This window comes from Aphidius gifuensis, linkage group LG3 (assembly GCF_014905175.1).
Source record: "Aphidius gifuensis isolate YNYX2018 linkage group LG3, ASM1490517v1, whole genome shotgun sequence".
NCBI lineage: Eukaryota > Metazoa > Arthropoda > Insecta > Hymenoptera > Braconidae > Aphidius > Aphidius gifuensis.
Window position 1 is genome coordinate 16,183,440 of NC_057790.1, and position 21,499 is coordinate 16,204,938.

At 28.1% G+C, this 21,499-nt stretch overlaps 3 protein-coding genes across 4 annotated transcripts; 2 read left to right on the forward strand and 1 right to left on the reverse strand.

Moving 5' to 3' along the window:
• The first annotated feature begins 253 nt into the window (after positions 1-253).
• LOC122852128 (protein LSM12 homolog) lies at positions 254-2,189 on the forward strand. Its single transcript, XM_044151743.1, has 3 exons — positions 254-558; positions 1,064-1,440; positions 1,510-2,189. The coding sequence occupies exons 1-3, from the start codon at positions 438-440 to the stop codon at positions 1,618-1,620; spliced, it is 609 nt and encodes a 202-aa protein (XP_044007678.1). The 5' UTR covers positions 254-437; the 3' UTR covers positions 1,621-2,189.
• LOC122852064 (NACHT and WD repeat domain-containing protein 2) lies at positions 2,012-8,988 on the reverse strand. The gene is made up of 4 exons (XM_044151631.1): positions 8,886-8,988; positions 8,579-8,784; positions 3,853-8,496; positions 2,012-2,684 (listed from the first exon to the last, which is right to left on the reverse strand). Exons 1-4 carry the CDS (start codon positions 8,986-8,988, stop codon positions 2,526-2,528), a joined length of 5,112 nt encoding a protein of 1,703 aa, XP_044007566.1. The 3' UTR covers positions 2,012-2,525.
• On the forward strand, positions 3,421-21,352 carry LOC122852061 (transformation/transcription domain-associated protein). 2 transcript variants are annotated; one of them, XM_044151625.1, is made up of 3 exons: positions 3,421-3,650; positions 9,263-20,631; positions 20,747-21,352. In XM_044151625.1, the coding sequence occupies exons 2-3, from the start codon at positions 9,333-9,335 to the stop codon at positions 21,088-21,090; spliced, it is 11,643 nt and encodes a 3,880-aa protein (XP_044007560.1). In that variant the 5' UTR covers positions 3,421-3,650; positions 9,263-9,332; the 3' UTR covers positions 21,091-21,352. The 2 variants fall into 2 exon arrangements, with proteins under 2 accessions (XP_044007560.1, XP_044007561.1); XM_044151626.1 differs by having other exon boundaries at positions 3,429-3,650; positions 20,756-21,228.
• The last annotated feature ends 147 nt before the right edge of the window (positions 21,353-21,499 follow it).

Genomic DNA, 21,499 nt, shown 5'->3' on the forward strand with positions numbered 1-21,499 from the left:
ATTAATATTAACCCCTATTTTCTACTATTATTATGCAATTTTAAAATTATTTCTGTATTGTTTTATTACAAAATTGAGACAAGATAAGACAACTTTTATTGGCCCGCGCGAAAAAGGATTGACTGTGCAAGTCCTCATTTGAACCGATAGCGTTTTTTACAGGTAAAAACAGTATAATAATGTAAAATATCGGTAAATTAACAGCTTTTGTTTTGGTGTTTATTTAGTTTGACAAATGATCGCACCAAAAAAACGCCATTTCTAATCAGCTGGTTTCGCGTGGGTCTGCCATTTTGCTCCATATGAACGAGAGAGAGAAAAAAACACAGAGAAAAAGAGAAAGATACGACTTCACCATCAGCATATTTTGTGTATTTGCGACACTTTGTATTTATCAGTATTTCAATATATATGCTGTTTATTATTAGTAGTAAAAAATGGCCGGCGTTAGCGACTGGTTTGGAATTGGAAGTACGGTGGCATGCAAAACGTGTTATCAAAAAGTAATTGAAGGTGAAGTGTTGGCTTTTGATCCACAAACAAAAATGTTAATACTTCGTATCCTTTTTTAAAAAAAAAATATTACATTAGTTAATTTTAGTAAAACACTAACTTGTGACGAATGTTGCATCTGCCCTTGCTCGATGTAAATAATAGCCTATTTATTATTACAATAATTCATCAAAATTTCAAGTTAATATTATCTTTCTATTCATTTAATTATATCTTAAAAAGAAATTACAAAGTAATCATCAAGTTGTAAGATCATTTTTTAGATTAAACATTGAAAATTTTTAAAATTGAGTTAGGTTAGACTCAAAACTTTGGAGTATATTATTATCAACTTGACCAAGTGTTACATATTTTTTTTCTTTTGTTTTTATAAATGCTATTGTTATTTGTCTCTTTATTTTTTAAATAAAATTTCAGTAGTAATTATTTTTTTATCATAAATAATCACTACATACTGTGTATATAAAAAAATGTTAATTATTATTGTTATTTATTGTTATGATTATTCCTTAATTTGAATGTCATGATTACGACTAAAAATATTAAACAGAATGCCCATCATCAACTGGAAGATCTTCACTTAATGATGTGCATATAGTTAACTTATCACTTGTGTCAGATGTACAAGTTAAAAGAGAAGTTAGTCCAACGCCGATTGAACCACCACAAAGTTTAAATTTGCACAGAATAAATACAAGAGTACGTAATCAGATTGAAGAAAAAAAACGTATGGTTAAAGCAATACAAGCTGGTGTATCACCAGATGGACAAAAACTTTTTATTGCTATTGCCAAAACAATACAAGAAATAACGTGGTCTGGACAAAATATTGTTGTTCTAAATACTGTTACAATTGTACCACCATATAAAGTTGATAATATACAAGGAAATATTGAGTCAAAGCCATATTTGCATATTAAAAAAGTGGCAAGTATATTTTTTAAAATTTCAAGTAACTGTTTATTATCACAATGATAATAATTTATTTTCATTTAGGTGGAAAAACATTTAAAGGATACAGCAGTAGCAGCAGCATCATCAGCAGATACACTGCTAAAAGATCCACAGCCACAATTGCTAACACAAAAAACAAGCAGTACTCAGTAGAAAAAAAAAAAAAAAAAAGAGAAAAATAAAAAAAAAAAACTATAAAAGAAATAAAATCATTCTAAAAAAATTATTCGTTGTTGAAATACATCAAAACACAAAGAAAAGACTACTAGAAATAAGAAATTTAATTAAACAAAAACAGCAAATACAATTAGCCTTGAATAATTTTTTTTTGTTTTTTTTTTTTTTTCAATTCTTATTTGAAAAAATATGCAATAGATTATTTTACTTACTTTCATCATTGATGAATACTTTTGTTGCACAATAAAAAGGTGGCTAAATCATTTTTATTTGCATCAAAAAGTGAGTCAAGTGTAAAAATTTATTTACTAATGAGAGAAAATCAATCGAAATTAATAGTAAATAAAGTGATCGCTTTCATCAAACAGTTATTTTTTTTTTTTTTATTTATTTTTTATTTTTATTGAAAAGAGATTTTGTTTTTTTTTAAATAACATCAATCATGTGCATGTGAAAGTAAAGAAAAAAACAAACAGCCTGTTAAATTGTGAAGAGAAAAACATATTGGCTTAGATCTTGCCTACATTAAATCACGTGAAATACAAGTCATTGAAACTGTTGAACAACAATTATTATAAATTAATAATGAAAGAAAAAAAGTAATAATAAAAGATAATATAAACTCTGTATTTTTCATTTGAATATATTATTTTTCATTTCATTTATAATTTAAAGAAAAACATGTGCTGAATTTAAATTTGTTTGATTTTGTTTTTAACAATTGCCAAGTAAAATTTTACAGTAAATAAATTATTTAATATTATTTATCATTGAAATAATATAACAGATTATATTCTCTATTAATAACAACAACTAATTCGACTAATTTTACATTGAAAATAATTTAATTAAAAATTGTCAAAGTAATTAAGGAATGACTTCTAATTTTCAATTATTTCATCATCTTCATTGTGATCAACATCTTTGAGTCCAGAATTAGTAAACTTGACAGTATCAGTCAAATCATATGTGATTCTTGCACATCTTGCAGCAGCCCTAAATTTTATTGCTGCTTTTTGTTTCTCCATTTTATGTTTCCACTGAAAAAATATATTTAAATCATTATAAACAATTATTAATTATTTTAAATATGAATTTATATAAAGATTTCGAAATTGTGTCTTGTTTACACTGTCAAAAAATGGAAAAATGTAAAGTCCCTAGATGCAAAGAACATATTCCAAAGATGAAAGTTGTTCTAAATTAGAGAAAATTTGTCATCAAAATGTTTTTTAACTCTCAAGATTAACTTCAAATTTTGCTAATTTTTTAAAAAATAATTTCTATGTTTGCTAAAATAGATTAGAAGTTTAGAACTAATTAAAAGCTCCCTAGGATAAACTAGAATTCCCCACACTGTGGATGTGCCATCTTGTGTGACTCAAATGTTTTTTTTTTTGCTCTTTTTCATTAATTTTTATAAATTAAAATACTTTATTATTGTGAATGAATTCTTTTTTTAAATCAGCAATGCTAATAATATTTTAATTCATTAAAATTAAACGGAATTATCATAGAAGCGAAATGACCGATTTATAACTAGACTCAATCTGGGGAATTCAAATGAACTAGGCTGCCAAATAAGAGCCCAATAAGAGCCCTCAATCCTCATGTCGTCCAATGGTAAAATACGATTTAGCCAAGGGAATAAGCTTTCTCCCACTCTTCCTTAAAAACATTTGATTCCGTGTCCCCTTCTCTAAAACTAACTTTGGTAAATTTTACCCCTGGCTAGTGGAGTAGTGGCTCTTTTTTTTTTCTGCTTTGGCGCACTTTGACACACCGCCTTCACGCGGACTGTTCTAAAAATCTAAATAATAATTTCTCTACGAATAATAACAGATTGATTTTATTGTTTTTATTTAAACAATCATATTAAAATATTCTAAAACATTTGATAAACTATTAAACAATGTGATTTTAATTAAAAAAAAAAACTGTGCAAATAATATGAGAAAAGTTTTAATTGCCGACAATACCAAGACGCTGGGAGCTTAACCTCACATGTAAGTTGATATTATCAATGTATTATTATTTTTTTTATATCAAATATAAAAGGTTCGTTTACTTTGTGTGTTTTTAATTTTATCAAAAAAAAAAAGTAACAATTACTTTAACCACACCCGTACAAGAACAGAAAAAAAAACCAGCAACATGTATGAATTTGTTTTAATTCTAGTTGTAAAAATAATATATAATTTTTCTTACGGTTTCATCTCTAGAGGGTAAATTTTTAAGATAATCTTGAATCTCTGGTTTTGCTGGATCAGCAATTGTTAATACTGAAACACATCCATCAACTGTGCCCATGACAATACTTTTACCATCATATGTCGTATCAATTGCACTGAGTTCAGCTGGTACACGATAATTTGCAATCATTTCACAGTCTGATGATCTAAAAACTCTTATTGTTTTACGTCCACTGTGATAATAAAGTACATAATCATCAGTTTTATTAAAAGTTGATATAACTGTAAATACACCTTCAGCAACTTTTGGAATATATGTTTTAACTGTTGTTCCTTTTTTTAATTCAATAAGTTCTAAACCTCCACGACTTGGTGCATAAAGTGTATATTTACCATCTTTACTTATACATCCACTCCATCTTGGTAATGTTCTTATTGTTTTTTTTTTATTAATATCAACAATACTACCTTTATCAGCTCCAATAATACCAATCCATTGTGCTTTATTTGGCATTGGTACAATACTTATAATTTCTTTAATACCAGTTAATTTAATTAATATTTTACTAATAAATATACCAGTTTTTGCATTATGAATAAGTACACAGTCTCTTGTTAATTTTTCGGCTGATGGAATTGCCAAATAATTATCATCAGATGTCATGACAACTTTTCTAAATGGTAAACCAGTATGACTACGAATTGGATATTCAAAATTAAATATATTTTTACCATCTGGAATATTTCTCATTACAAGTGTTGCATTTGTTTTAATACATTCAACACCAACTGGATTATTTGGTCTTGATACTGAAATAAATTTCATTGATCCTTGAAATAAAGACAACTGTTGTACACCCTGTTGTTTTTCTTTAAATAATACTTGTTCAGAAATTCTATTCCATATTATTACATTGCCAGATTCAATTGAAATAATAAATTTACCATCATTTGTTATTGCTGCATGTGTTACAATTGCACCAAGTGGACTATCAGCTAGCTTTGATACTAATTTACCAGATTGTAAATCCCATACTCCAACACAACCTCTTGTTACAGTTACTGCTAAATTACAATGTTCTGCAAGACTTATTGAATCAATTTGTAATTCATGACGATCAATAACATGTACTTGTTCAAATATATTATCAATATTCCATACTTTAACACTTCTATCTATACTTGATGTAATAACACTATTCCAATTACCAATTGTCAATGCTTCTAATTGTATAATTCTAGCAAAATGAGCATCAAGAATTTTAACTAAATCACATGTATCTAAACTCCAAATGTATAAACTTTTTCTAACACCAGCAACAGCATAATTTTTTTTAGCTGATACCATTATTGAATTTGATTTAAGCATTTTTGTGCTAATATTTCTAACTCCATTTGGTAAAGTTAAATTAAATGGTTCAATTATTCCTTCAAAAAACCAAACAATAAAACCATTTGCTGTTGTTGCTAATAATGTTTCTTCATTTCTATCAATTTTAAGTTGTAATAAATATTCATTTTCATCATTTGAAGTACGTGGCATATCATATTTTTTTTTCCACATTAATAAATCACTAGATAAAGTATATTTTGTAACACGATAATCACCTTTTGTTGTACAAGCATATAATGTTTTTTTTTCATTATCTAATACTATTGAACTATGAAATGACAATGATTCAAATTGTATATTTGATTCTCTAATAGTATGAAATTGCATTGATGATTCTTCCAAATTACCTGACCAATATATAACATGATAATCATCAAGTGTTATATATTCAACTTGTAATATATTCCAAAATTTTGGATCAACTGGTGAACTATGTCTTGATATTAAATTTCCTCTTATGTCAAGTCTACACCAACAATTATTACCATAAACAATTGTAAATTGATTCATCATATAAACACCACATACTGGAATTTCTTCAGTCAAAGGATTATCAATTGTTACAAATTCACTTGTTAATGTATTCAAAATAATAATTTGATTATTTGTTGTATATGCTGCTGCATAACGATTATCAGGACTTAATACAAGTTGTTGCATTATTCCTTCAATTTTTGGATTTACATCTCTTGTCATGTCACTTGTACTTAAATCCCATGTTATAAATCTATTTGATATTGATACAACATAACGATAATCTGATGTTATAACAAAACCAAATACAGCAAATTGATGACCTTCAAGTGAATATTTAAGTGGACCACCAGGTGTATGAAGACAATGATAAACTGGTATTAATGCACAATCATTTGTTCCATCTTCATCACATGCACGAAGTAACATTCTTACATTAACATTACCACCAATTTCTGGTAATAATCTACCAACTAATTGTGGTGCTAACATATTTGGATGATTACCTAATATTGCACCACCAAGTCTAAGTGCATCAGCAACCATCATTAATTCTCTTACTAAATTTTGATCTTCAATATTTATACAAGCATCTTCATAATCAGATAAAACAGCTTGTAATGGACAAGAACTTAATTTAGCATGTAACCATTTATAATTAAATAATACATTTTGAAAAAGATCTTGAAATCTTCTTGCTCTTATAAAATGATATGGTAATTCACCAAATTTTCGTAAATTATAACGTGATAATTTACCTTCTTTTGAATAAAAAGCAAGTGGTTGTTCTGGTACTTTACGATCAGCAACACCTTCTTTATCTGTTAAATTAAATCTGTGTCTTTGAATTTCTGTATATTTAAATGGTTTTGCTCTACCACCTCCCCATATACCTAAAAAATAATCAGCAATCATTGAATGAAAATACATTGCCATATTCATATTTTTAAAATAACGTTCTTTAGCTGTATCACGAAATTGACGATGATACCAATTTAATACACTAACACCATCAGCTTCTCTTTCACTTAAATAATTTGGTAAATCATTACGTATTCTTGTCCATAATAATGGTGGTATACGTCTTACTGGTGGTAAATGATATTGATAAACATCATCTAAAACTTTATCATCCAATGATATTAAATCTTCTAATTCAGATTCTGATAATCCTGATTTTGCTGCAGTTATATATGCTAATGCATGAAAAACAAGAATTTTACCATGTTGTTTTTCAATTCTTTCAAATAACATCATAATACTATCCATAACAGTACTTGCTAAATGTGTTTCAGCTGGTTTAGTATAACTTCTCCATCTGCATATTTCAGCAAATACAAGTTTAACAAATATTGGCAATGAACATTTTGATATTGCATTTGCAACAAGTCGCCATTGATAATTATTTAAATCTCTGTGTGCTGTTTTCATCCACATTTTAATAATATCAATAGCAAGTTCTTCACCAAGTGATGTTACCTCAATAAAATTATCCTCAGTATCAATCATTCTTCTTAATAAATGATAATCACGTGATATAAATGGATTTGATTCTTCTGCAGCACATGATAATATCATTTTACAATATTGTGGTAATCTTGTTGGTAGCCATGATAGTTTATTACCTTGTACACCAGTTAATTGATCAACACTATCAAGAAATAATAAAATTGGTTGTTTATCAGTTGCAAGTGTTAATAAATATTTAAAATGTGCTGTTAATGGAACAAGATCATCTGGTATTTCATCAAATGGTAACATAAAATTATATGATATTTGTTGACATATTGATACAAGTGTTGGTGTTAAAGCACTACTGTCTGGTGTTGTTCCAAGATATCTAACTATTGATATTGGTTTTTTACCAATTAACCAAATACTATTACTTAATTCAGCACTTTTAGCAAGTAATGAAGTTTTTCCACATCCACCCTCACCATAAAGAACAAGTGGTTTTTCACAATTTCCCAACATATGAATACGTATTTTTTCTAATGAATCTTCTCTTCCATAAAATACTTTAACTGAATTATTACATGCATGTAAATGTTGTAATATTTCAGTTATAATTTGTCCTTGTGCTGAACTATCCTCTTTTCTCATAGCTCTATCAACTAATTTAACAATATTTCTATAAAAATGAGTTATAAAATGTTGTAAATATTCACTATGAGTTTCTGTATCTAATCCTTCTCTTCCGATCCATTCAACAGTATATCTTTGTAAATTTGCATCTTCAATTTTATCTGGTAATCTTTCATCACGTAAATTTGCTAATAATTTTGATGCTTCATTATCTAAACTACGATTTGTTATATCAAGAAATAATCCAGCTTTTCTTAAATTTTGTAAATTAATATTATTAATATATCTAACATATGCTAAACAATGATTTTTAGTATTTTTAACTTTAAGAACACCATTAATAACTTCACGTTCAGTAACAGACATAAAATAATTATGCATTGTTTCTTTATCAAATTTACCAGATGTAAATAATGATTGTGCACCTTTACGAAATAATTTTTGCATTTTTAACATTGTATCCCACCATACAGCTTGATCTTCTTGTTGAAGTTTTGGAATTCTTTTATTATTAAAATTTTTTAATATTGATGAAATTGGTTGAAGTATACTTGTTGGTGGTACTGCATTACTGTCTTTTTTGTACCATGTATCTAATACCTCAACATCAATTCCTTGTGAATCCAAATCAGCTCTGAGCATTTCTAATTCAGAGCTCAAAACATATGTAGGAATTGGACGATAACCATATTTTTGTCCCAAGAAAACCTTGAAATTGAACAAAAATTATTAACAAGAAAATTGTTTTTTATAATTATTTATAATAAATATAATATTTTAATTTATTTACAACAAAGTTTGGACCCATTGACAGTCTTTGACAATTTTCAATTTCTCTCATACAAAGTTCTGTCGTCATGTGATCATCAGTTGCTTCATCACGAACACCCCATCTCATATCAACAACTTGAAATTCTAGTCCATGTTTTTCTCGACAATAATCTTTTATTTTTGGATAACATTGTGCCATCAGTGTGTTTCTTTCCATAGTTGTATCTTTTTTGTTTTTTTCAAAACGAGGAAAAAAGAGTAAATATATTTTAATTATACTTTCATATTTTAATGATGTAATTCTTATTTTTTAAATTTAAATTTACCTGTAAATGTTGAACTCGTAAATATTCGAACAATTTTTGAACTTACAGGAGGCAAACTTTTCAGTGAGCCTGAAAATATTGAATCAATTGTTTTTTCATCCATTGTTGTATTTTATTAATTAATAATAATGAATTATATTTAAAATTTTGAATAACAATATTTGATAACTGTTTATTTTTTTTCTTTCAACTTTTCATCTGGTTACCAAGTGACTTTGTTTACTGTTGACCTTGAATTGTATAATCAATTATTTTTTTATTATTTTACTAAATAATACAACGTCATTGTTTTTTTTTTTTTTTTTGTTTTGTTTACCTGTAAATGTAAAATTAATAACAAATAATAATATCTTGATTTTATTTATTTTTTTTTTCAGGACTTTAAATGACAGAAGGGTTTTATTTTTAAATAAATATTAAAACACATAAAAAAAAATATATATAAAAATGACGTCACCAGATCACGTCAGTCAAATGAATAAATATCGGTCATACGTGTCCATGTTGGCTGATCCAAATTCAAAGGATGAACTTAAATTCAAAGCAGCTCAAGAATTATCAGAAAATTTTGAGGTAATAATATGTTCACCTCAGTATCCAGCATTTCTTGATCATCTTATGAAAATATTTTTAAAAATACTTCAAGATGGTGAACCACATTTTATATCTGAATATAATATTCAACAAGTTAGAAAATTAATTCTTGAAATGATACATCGTCTTCCGACAAATGAAACATTACGTCATTATGTTAAACATATTTTAAGTTTAATGTTAAAATTATTGGAAACAGAAAATGAAGAAAATATACTTGTTTGTTTAAGAATAATAATTGAACTTCATAAACATTATAGACCAACATTTAATCCAGAAATTCAACATTTTTTACAATTTGTAAAATCAATATACAGTGAATTACCAAAAAATTTACCTAAAATATTTGAACCACGTGCACCTCTTCGTGTTAAAGATATATCTGAAATAGATATTAATGCATTACTCAAAGAAACATTTACTGTAACAGCAATACAAAGTGATAAAAAAGCTGCTGATGGTACAATTGTTACATATAATTTAATACCAAAAGCTGTATTATCATTAAAAGTACTTCAAGAATTACCAATTATTGTTGTATTAATGTATCAAATTTATAAACAAAATGTACATCAAGATGTATCTGATTTTATTCCACTTATTATGACAACAATAACACTTCAACCAGATCCACAACATCGTTTATCACCTGGTTTTAATAAAGAAGTATTTGTTGATTTTATGGGTGCACAAATAAAAACACTTAGTTTTTTAGCATATATTATTAGAATATATCAAGATGTTGTAGCACAACATAGTCCAATGATGGTTAAAGGTATACTTAGTTTATTAACACTATGTCCAATGGAAGTTGCTCATTTACGTAAAGAATTATTAATAGCAGCACGTCATATATTAGCAACTGATTTAAAAACAAAATTTGTTCCACATATGGAAAGATTATTTGATGAACAAATGTTATTAGGTAATGGCTGGACAACACATGAATCAATAAGAACACTTGCTTATTCAACACTTGCTGATCTTGTTCATCATGTTAGACAATTATTACCATTAAGTGATCTTGAACGTGCTGTACATTTATTTAGTAAAAATGTACATGATCAAAGTCTTCCAACGACAATTCAAACAATGTCATGTAAATTATTATTAAATTTAGTTGAATGTATACGTCAAAGAAGTGATGCAGAAAATAGTAATCAAGGTAGAGAATTATTAATGCGTATGCTTGAAGTGTTTGTATTAAAATTTAAAACATTAACTAAATTACAAATGCCAATGTTATTAAATCGTGCAAAAGCATCATCAGCATCAATTGGTCAAAATAATGATACAAAAAATACAACTGAAGATTCAAAATTAAAAGTACAACAAGAAATTTCATCAACTATTAATAATGATGATAAAGATAATGGTAAATCAAAATTTGGTTTTCCACAACCACAAGTTGCTAATTATAATATTGCTGAATATCGTGCATTAGTTAAAACATTAGTATGTGGTGTTAAAACAATAACATGGGGTTGTGCAAATTGTAAAACTGGTGAATTAATACAACCAAAACAATTTCAACCAAAAGAAACACTTGTATTTATAAGGTTAGTTAAATGGGCATTACAAGCACTTGATATATATACAATTGGTCCAACAACAGTTGGTACTGGACAAGGACAACAAGGACGTTCACCACCACCACAAACAGTTAGAACAAAAGAAGAAAAAGAAGTACTTGAACATTTTAGTGGTGTATTTTCAATGATGAATCCACAAACATTTCAAGAAATATTTTCAACAACAATTGATTATATGGTTGAAAGAATATTTAAAAATTGTGCATTACAAATTGTTGGTAATTCATTTTTAGCAAATCCAACAACATCACCAATATTTGCAACTGTATTAGTTGAATATTTATTAGAACGTATGGATGATATGGGATCAAATGTTGAAAGAAGTAATTTATATTTAAGATTATTTAAATTAGTATTTGGTAGTGTATCATTATTTCCAGCTGAAAATGAACATATGCTAAGACCACATCTTCATCAAATTGTTAATAGATCAATGGAACTTGCAATGTCAGCAAAAGAACCATATAATTATTTTCTTCTTTTACGTGCATTATTTAGATCAATTGGTGGTGGTTCACATGATTTATTATATCAAGAATTTTTACCATTATTACCAAATTTATTAGAAGGACTTAATCGTTTACAATCTGGTTTACATAAACAATATATGAAAGATTTATTTGTTGAACTTTGTTTAACTGTACCAGTTAGACTTTCAAGTTTATTACCATATTTACCAATGCTTATGGATCCTCTTGTATCAGCTTTAAATGGTAGTCATACATTAGTTAGTCAAGGTTTACGTACACTTGAATTATGTGTTGATAATTTACAACCAGATTTTCTTTATGAACATATACAGCCAGTACGTGCTGATTTAATGCAAGCATTATGGCGTACATTAAGAAATCCAGCAGAACAAGTTGCACATGTTGCATTTCGTGTACTTGGTAAATTTGGTGGTGGTAATAGAAAAATGATGATTGAGCCACAAAAACTTAATTATAATGATCGTGAAACAAATTCACCATCTATTATAGCTGAATTTCCAAATACAAATGGTACAAGTAAAATTAATTTTTCAATTGAAAAAGTTGTTGAAACAGCATTTAATGCATTAAAAACAAATACAACTGATATATTTTATCGTCGTCAATGTTGGGAAGTTGTAAATTGTTGTTTAATTTCATCATTACAATTAAATGATGATTATACAACACTCAGTAAATTATTTATGCATACAAGTTTTAAAGAAGGTAAAATTCCACATTTACAAGGACCATTTTATAAATGTTCTGATACAGTTGCAAGAAATGTACAAACAACAGCACTTACTGGTTTATTTGTTGCAACAACAATAAAAGAACTACGTCCATCTGTTATACGTACAATGGTAGCTTTTGTTAGACATTATACTATGATTGCAATTGCTCAACAAGCTGGACCATTTTGTCAAACAATACAAAGACATCATGTTATATCATCATCATCAAATAATATTAAACCAAATGGTTTAGATCCATATGTTTTAATTGATGCTTTATCAATAATAATTGGTCATGAAGAAAAAGAATTATGTAAACCTGGACATTTAGCACTTGTTCTTATTCTTGAAACATCAACAAATATTCTTGGTAGTAAAGAACGTGCTTGTCAATTACCATTTATGGAATATCTTGCTGAAAAAATGTGTTCTTTATGTTATGAAAGAGCATGGTATGCAAAACTTGGTGGTTGTATTGCAATTAAATTTTTATTTGAACACATGTCAATAAAATGGGTATTAAATCATTTATTTGTATTTTTAAAAGCACTTATGTTTGTCATGATGGATTTAACTGGTGAAGTATCAAATGGTGCAATTGATATGGCTAAATCAAATTTAGAAAAAATGTTAAGAGTTTGTGTTAATTCTGGTGCAGCTATTCAAAATAATAGTAATGATAAAGAATTAATTGATGCACATAATAAAAGTATATATGAAGTAACACATGAATTAGTTAGACAAGTTACATCACCACATACAATTGTACGTGAACAAGCAATGTCATCATTAAAATTACTTGCTGAAATACAAAATAAAACAGTTACTGAAGTTATGGAAATACATAAAGAAGTATTAGCTGATATGATACCACCTAAAAAACATTTATTAAGACATCAACCACCAAATGCACAAATTGGTTTAATGGATGGAAATACATTTTGTACAACATTACAACCAAGATTATTTACAATTGATTTAAGTATCAATGAACATAAAGTATTTTTTCAAGAATTATTAGCTTTATCAGAAGCAGAAGATGTTAATTTAAATAAACTTCCATGTTATAAATCAGTTACAAATTTAATACCATTAAGAAAATCAGCATTACGAGCACTTGCTGCTTGTCATTATATTACAAATTGTCGTGAAAAAATATTTGGTGTACTTTATAAAGCATTAGAAAAACCAAATTGTGAATTACAAGAAGCTGCATTTGAATGTATTAAAAAATTTATAGCTGGTTTTCAAATTGATAGAGAATTAGTTCATGCTATAATACGACCAATGCTATTGACTCTTGGTGATCATAGAAATTTAAGTTTAAATTGTGTTAAAAGACTTTCATATTCAACACAATTATTTCCAAGTACATTTAGTATAACATTATGTGAACAATTATTACAACATTTAAGAAAATTATTGGAAAATTTAATTTTAGCACAAAAAGGTGTATCAAAATCTGGTGAAAATGAAAAAAAAATATCAACAATTATTGAAATATTTTATCAAATACCAGCAGCAACACCAAAATTTATTGATATACTTTGTCGACAAGTTTTACAAACTGAAAAATCATTACTTATTGAAGCATCAAGTCCATTTAGATTACCACTTATGAAATTTCTTCTTCGTTATCCAACTGAAAGTTTACATTTATTTTTACATGATAATAATATTAAAGATCAACAATGGAGTAGATTTTTAGAATTTTTAATAAAACACAAAGATGGAAAACCATTTAGAGATGTTTTACAAAATAGTTCAAATAGATTAATAACAATGTTACTTGCACATTCATCACAAACAAATACAAATTTAACCATAACAGATAAAAATGAACTTCAACATCAAGCAATTAAAATAATATCAGTATTAGTTAAATTTGATGAAGATTGGTTATCAAATCAAACACAAATTATTGCAGCATTAAAACAAATATGGTGTAATGATGATTATCAAGCTCTCCATAAACGTGTTGAAAATGTTGATTTTTGTCGTTGGAAAGAACCAAAATTAATTGTTAAAATATTATTACATTATTTTTGTCGTCATACAAATGATATTGATTTATTATTTCAACTTTTACGTGCAGTATGTGATAGATTTATTCCAGATTTTCAATTTTTACTCGATTTTTTGGAAAATACAATTGCACAAGAATATACAATTGAATGGAAACGTGCTGTATTTTTTAGATTTGTTGAACATTTTCCAACAAATAATCTGTCACAAGAATTAAAAGCTAAAGTTTTACAATTAATTATTATTCCATGTTTTGCTGTTAGTTTTGAAAGAGGTGAAGGAGTTAAATTAGTTGGTGGTGCACCAATGCCTTATCAAGATAATCCAGAAAATGTTGTATCTGTATTTATAAGTAAAATTATTGATCCTGATAATCCATTTGGTTCTGCTGATTGTGTTAGAGTATCATTACTACAATTTTCATGTTTACTTGTTGAACAAGCATCACAGCATATTCATGATGTTACAAATAAACGTCAAGGTAATAAATTACGTAGATTAATGACATTTGCTTGGCCATGTTTATTAGTTAAAAATTGTGTTGATCCAACAACAAGATATCATGGTCATTTACTATTAAGTCATATTATTGCTAAATTTGCAATTCATAAAAGAATTGTTTTACAAGTATTTCACAGTTTATTAAAAGCACATGCTGTTGATGCAAGAAATGTTGTTAAACAAGCACTAGAAATATTAACACCTGCAATGCCATATAGAATGGAAGATGGTAATACAATGTTGACACATTGGACTAAAAAAATTATTGTTGAAGAAGGTCATTCAATGCAACAATTATTTCATATACTTCAACTTGTTGTACGTCATTATAAAGTTTATTATCCAGTTCGTCATCATTTAGTTCAACATATGGTCAGTTCAATTCAAAGACTTGGATTTAGTCAAACATCAACAATTGAACATAGACGACTTGGTGTTGAATTGTCTGAAGTTATAATTAAATGGGAATTACATAGAATAAAAGATGAAGCTGAGGGTGGTGAAGCTGGTTGTTCTGGAACAATGACAGGAGTTAAAAGAGTTTTATCAGCTCCAGATAATGATATCACCACAGCTGGTGGTGGTATTAAACGTACAATTGTACCAAGTAACAATACTCCAGGTGGAAATCCGAGTCCAGTTGCAGTTAATCAACAACCAACAGTTGAGCCTGGATCAACAAAACCAATTGAACGTATTCATGCTGATGCTATACTTAATTTTTTACTGAGACTTGCTTGTCATGTTAATGAAGCAGCAGCAGCAACAACAGCCACAGCAACAGCAACAGCAGCTGTTACTGCAGCTGCAGCAGCGGCAGCAGCACAACAAGCAGCAGCAGCAGTAGCAGCAGCATCTGGCTCATCATCATCATCATCATCAACTACAACAGCAGCAGCAGCAACAACTGCACAAGGTAATCCAGGTGAACAATTATCACGAAGATGTGTAACACTATTAAAAATGGCTTTAAAACCAGATGTTTGGCCACAATCATGTGATCTTAAAATTCCATGGCTTGATAAAGTTTTTGCAAGTGTTGAAAATCCAACACCAAATTATGGTAATATTTGTACGGCATTAGAACTTGTTACATTTTTATTAAGTGTTATGAAAAGAGAACAAATATTATCAAGTATAAAGCCACTTCAACGTGGACTTGGTCTTTGTGTTAACAATACAAATACCAAAGTTATACGTTTAGTTCATGGTTTATTGTCAAGATTAATGACAATATTTCCTACAGAACCAACTGCATCAGCTGTTGCATCAAAATATGATGAACTTGATACATTATATACAACAATTGGTAAATTTATATTTGATGGTCTTGCTACATATGAAAAAAATCCAACAGCCACAGCTGGAAGTCTTTTTGGTACACTTATGATGTTAAAAGCTGCCTGTACAAATAATCAAAGTTATATTGATCGTATGATAACTCCATTTATGAGAGTATTACATAGAATGACCAAAGATCATCTTCAGCATAATCAAAATGAACCAAATTTACTTGCTAATGAATTATTAATTCTTAGTTTGGATTTAGTTAAAAATAGAGTTGTTGTTATGGGTGTAGAAATGAGAAAATCATTTATTGGTACAATACTTGTTGGTTTAATTGAAAAAACACAAGATATTAAAGTTATGAAAGCTATAACAAGAATGTTAGAAGAATGGATGAAAAATAAAAATTTAATAGCCATTAATCAAGCACCAAATTTACGTGAAAAATCAATATTACTTGTTAAAATGATGCAATATGTTGAAAAACGTTTTCCCGATGATTTAGAATTAAATGGACAATTTTTAGAATTAATTAATTATGTTTATCGTGATGAAACACTTAAATCAAGTGAATTAACATCAAAATTAGAACCAGCATTTTTAAGTGGTCTAAGATGTTCACAGCCACATATACGTGCAAAATTTTTTGAAGTATTTGATGGTTCAATGAGACGTAAATTACATGATCGTTTTCTTTATATTATATGTAGTCAAAGTTGGGATGCAATGGGACCCCATTATTGGATAAAACAATGTATCGAACTTTTAATTGTAACAGCATCACCAACAACAACAATACAATTATCAAATTCTGATATTCTTTTACCATCAGTATTATCAATAATTAATAATGGTGATTCAGAAGATCATAAAAATTTTATGCTCTATATGACAATAAAAGAAGAGCCATCAGTTAATCAAGATAATACTGATTCACAAGATGATATTTTAGATCTTGATCTTGTTAATGTTGATTCAGGTAATATTAGTGAACAATTAACTGGTGGTAGAGTTTCAACAATAAGTCAATTAGTTGCTAAACAATCAGAATTTATTAATTTATCTAAAAAATTTAAAACAGAACAACTATTAAAATCAATAGCTCAATTATGTCATATGGATACAAATCTTGCTGAATCTGTTTGGCTTGATATGTTTCCACGTCTTTGGTCATTACTTGATGAACATCAACATAGTACATTAAGTAGAGAACTTGTACCATTTGTTTGTTCAGGTAATCATGTTTTACAAAAAGATTGTCATCCAAGTGCAATTGCAACAATGGTAGAAGCAATGTCACATTGTGATCCACCTATTGCAATAAGACCACCATTGATGAAATATTTAGGAAGATCACATAATGTATGGCACAGAATGACATTGAGTCTTGAACAAATGGCATTTGATAGTGGACTAAGTTCAATAAGAAATAAAAGAGAATCTGATTGTTATGATTTTGAGCCTGATAATAGTTTACATTCTGAAGTATTAGATTCACTATCAGATATGTATTCATTATTATGTGAAGAAGATATGTGGGCAGGACTTTGGCAAAAACATGCACATTATAAAGAAACTTTACAAGCAACTGCATTAGAACAACAAGGATTTTTTGAACAAGCACAAGGTGCATATGATGTTGCAATGACTAAATTTAAGCAAGATTATGTTGCATCACCAGCACCATTTAAAACACAACGTGAAGCATTGTTATGGGAAGAACACTGGATACGTTGTGCTAAAGAATTAAATCAATGGGATCTTTTACTTGATTATGGTTCTAAAAAAATGGAAAGAAATCCATTTTTAATACTTGAAAGTTCTTGGAGAATTCCAAATTGGGCAATGATGAAAGAAGCATTATCACAAGTTGAACATAATTGTCCAAAAGAAATGGCATGGAAAGTTAATCTTTATCGTGGATTTTTATCAATTTGTCACAGTGAAGAGCCACATTTAAATGCTGTTGAAAGATATGTTGAACTTGCATCTGGACTTTGTATGCGTGAATGGCGAAGATTACCTCATATTGTGAGTCATATACATTTACCATTGTTACAAGCAGCTCAACAAATAATGGAATTACAAGAAGCAATGCAAATACATCAGGGTCTTTTACATGGTAGATCATCATCATTACATGATATGAAAGCAATTGTTAAAACATGGAGAAATAGATTACCAGTTATTGCTGATGATTTAAGTCATTGGTCTGATATATTTACATGGCGACAACATCATTATACATTTATTTCAAGTCATTATGATAATCAACAAGATCAAGTACCAAATCATTCAATGCTTGGTGTTCATGCATCTGCACAAGCTATTATACATTTTGGTAAAATTGCAAGAAAACATAATTTAACAAGTGTTTGTTTAGATTCATTATCAAGAATTTATACAATTCCAAGTGTTCCAATTGTTGATTGTTTCCAAAAAATACGTCAACAAGTAAAATGTTATTTACAAATGGCATCAATAACAGGAAAAAATGAATTACAAGAGGGTCTTGAAGTTATTGAATCAACAAATTTAAAATATTTTACCAAAGAAATGACTGCTGAATTTTATGCATTAAAAGGAATGTTATTATCACAAATTGGTAGATCAGATGATGCAAATAAAGCATTTTCAGCAGCTGTACAATTACATGATACACTTGTTAAAGCATGGGCATTATGGGGTGATTATTTAGAGCATATATTTACAAGAGATTCAAGACAAATATCAATTGGTGTATCAGCAATAACATGTTTCCTTCATGCTTGTCGTCATCAAAATGAATCAAAATCAAGAAAATATTTAGCTAAAGTATTGTGGCTTCTTACATATGATGATGATAGATTTTCATTGATGGAAGCATTAGATAAATATGCTGTTGGTGTACCACCAATTCAATGGCTTCCATGGATTCCACAATTAGCTATGTGTCTTGTAAGATATGAAAATACAGTCATATTAAATTTATTATCACAAGTTGGAAGAATGTTTCCTCAAGCTGTTTATTTTTCTATACGAACACTTTATTTAACATTAAAAATTGAACAACGAGAAAGATACAAAAGTGCTGAAATGGCTGGTGGTAAAACAACAACAAGTACAACAGGAACAGATGACGGAGGAGGTTCAAGAAATACTCAACATCAAAGTGGACAACATACAAATGAAACTGGACCAATTAAAGCAACTTTACCAATGTGGAGATGCTCAAAAATTATGCATATGCAACGTGATATTCATCCAACAATATTATCAAGTCTTGAGGGTATTGTCGATCAAATGGTATGGTTTCGTGAAACTTGGTATGAAGAAGTACTTCGTCAATTACGTCTTGGTCTTGCTAAATGTTATGCAATTGCATTTGAAAATCGTGGTGCTGTTTCTGAAGCAACAATAACACCTCATACATTAAATTTTGTTAAAATTCTTGTATCAACATTTGGCATTGGTATTGAAAATATATCATCATCACAAAATGGAAATAATACATTTGGTTCAGCAGCATCAGAATCATTAGCAAGACGTGCACAAGCAACTGTTCAAGATCCAGTATTTCAAAAAATGAAAGGACAATTTACATCTGATTTTGATTTTACACTTCCTGGTGCACGTTTACTTCATAATTTAATAAGTAAATTAAAAAAATGGATAAAAATATTAGAAGGAAAAACAAAACAATTACCAAAGTCATTTTTAATTGAAGAAAAATGTCGATTTTTAAGTAATTTTAGTTTAAAAACAGCTGAAGTTGAATTACCAGGTGAATTTTTATTACCAAAACATTCACATTATTATGTAAGAATTGCAAGATTTATGCCAAGAGTTGAAGTTGTACAAAGACACAATACAGCTGCAAGAAGATTAAGAATACGTGGACACAATGGTAAATTATATCCATATCTTGTTGTTAATGATGCTGGTTTAGGTGATGCTAGAAGAGAAGAAAGAGTTTTACAACTTTTACGTATGCTAAATCATTATTTAGCTAAACAAAAAGAAACATCACGTAGATTTTTGCATTTTACTGTACCTCGTGTTGTTGCTGTATCACCACAAATGCGTCTTGTTGAAGACAATCCAGCATCAGTATCACTTTTGGATATATATAAACAAGGATGTACAAAACTGGGAATTGAACATGATGCACCAGTTGCAAAATATTACGAGAGACTAGCAACTGTACAAGCAAGAGGAGCTCAAGCAAGTCATCAAGTATTACGAGATATTTTAAATGACGTTGGCACGACAATGGTGCCTAGAACAATGCTACGTGATTGGGCTATTAAAACTTTTCCAGCTGCTACTGATTATTGGACATTTAGAAAAATGTTTACTCTACAATTGTCACTGGCATGTTTTGCCGAGTATGTTTTACATTTAACAAGACTAAATCCTGATATGATATACATTCATCAAGATTCTGGTTTAATTAATGTCGCATACTTTAAATTTGATGTCAACACAGCTGGTGAACTTGATGCCAAAAGACCAGTTCCATTTAGATTAACTCCAAATGTTCTTGAATTTTTAACAAATACTGGTAAGTCATGTTTTTTTTTTTTTTTTTTTTTTTAACATAAATATTATTTTATTATTGAATTTGTTTTAATAGCAAATTAAAAAAAAATGTATCTATTGAAATTAATTTGTCTCAGGTGTTTCAGGACCATTAACTGCATCAGCAATTGCAACAGCACGTTGTCTTGTTCAACCACATTTTAAAGTTCACACAATACTTAGAGCAATACTTAGAGATGAAGTTATTGCTGATCATAATAAAAAACAAGAAGATTTTGAAAATACAATGCAAGTACCAGCTGATGCAAAAGGCGAGATACTTATTACAATGGTTACACGAGCTGTTAATTCAATTGTTTCAAGATTAAATTCACTTGCTAATTTTGATGGTACAGATAGCAAAGTCAGTACACTTGTTGCTGCTGCAAACAGTCATGATAATCTTTGCAGAATGGATCCCTCATGGCATCCATGGCTTTAAATAGTCAAAAATAAAATAAAATAAATATACACTAGTAATTATTATGTAAGCTAAAATCATTGTAAATACTTAATTAATATCTAATCAATAATTTTTCACTTTTTAATTTTCCAATAAGTATTAATTATATTCATTTGAAAAAATAAATTTTTTTTTTTTATAAATTCATCAACTAAATATTTAGTTTTTACTTTAATTTAATTTTTTTTTTTTTATACAACTTATGAATTAATTAATTAAATAATAAATTATTATTAATAATGTATATATCGTAATTATTTTTAAAAATATTTAAATATAAATTGCTCCAATTACTGTAAATTATGTGAAATTATTAATAAGTCAAATTAGTTGATAATTTTTTGTAAATAATGATTTATTCATTAAATTCGATTAAAAAGAAAAATTA

What these genes read in the sequence shown, in the direction of transcription:
- LOC122852128 (XM_044151743.1), top strand. Translation starts at nt 438, where the DNA reads ATGGCCGGCGTTAGCGACTGGTTTGGAATTGGAAGTACGGTGGCATGC. An exon ending in AACAAAAATGTTAATACTTC is followed by an intron (nt 559 to 1,063) that starts GTATCCTTTTTT and finishes AATATTAAACAG; the next exon opens with AATGCCCATCATCAACTGGA. An exon ending in ATTTGCATATTAAAAAAGTG is followed by an intron (nt 1,441 to 1,509) that starts GCAAGTATATTT and finishes ATTTTCATTTAG; the next exon opens with GTGGAAAAACATTTAAAGGA.
- LOC122852064 (XM_044151631.1), bottom strand. Translation starts at nt 8,988, where the DNA reads ATGGATGAAAAAACAATTGATTCAATATTTTCAGGCTCACTGAAAAGT. An exon ending in TACGAGTTCAACATTTACAG is followed by an intron (nt 8,785 to 8,885) that starts GTAAATTTAAAT and finishes AAAACAAAAAAG; the next exon opens with ATACAACTATGGAAAGAAAC. An exon ending in CAATGGGTCCAAACTTTGTT is followed by an intron (nt 8,497 to 8,578) that starts GTAAATAAATTA and finishes TTCAATTTCAAG; the next exon opens with GTTTTCTTGGGACAAAAATA.
- LOC122852061 (XM_044151625.1), top strand. Translation starts at nt 9,333, where the DNA reads ATGACGTCACCAGATCACGTCAGTCAAATGAATAAATATCGGTCATAC. An exon ending in TGAATTTTTAACAAATACTG is followed by an intron (nt 20,632 to 20,746) that starts GTAAGTCATGTT and finishes AATTTGTCTCAG; the next exon opens with GTGTTTCAGGACCATTAACT.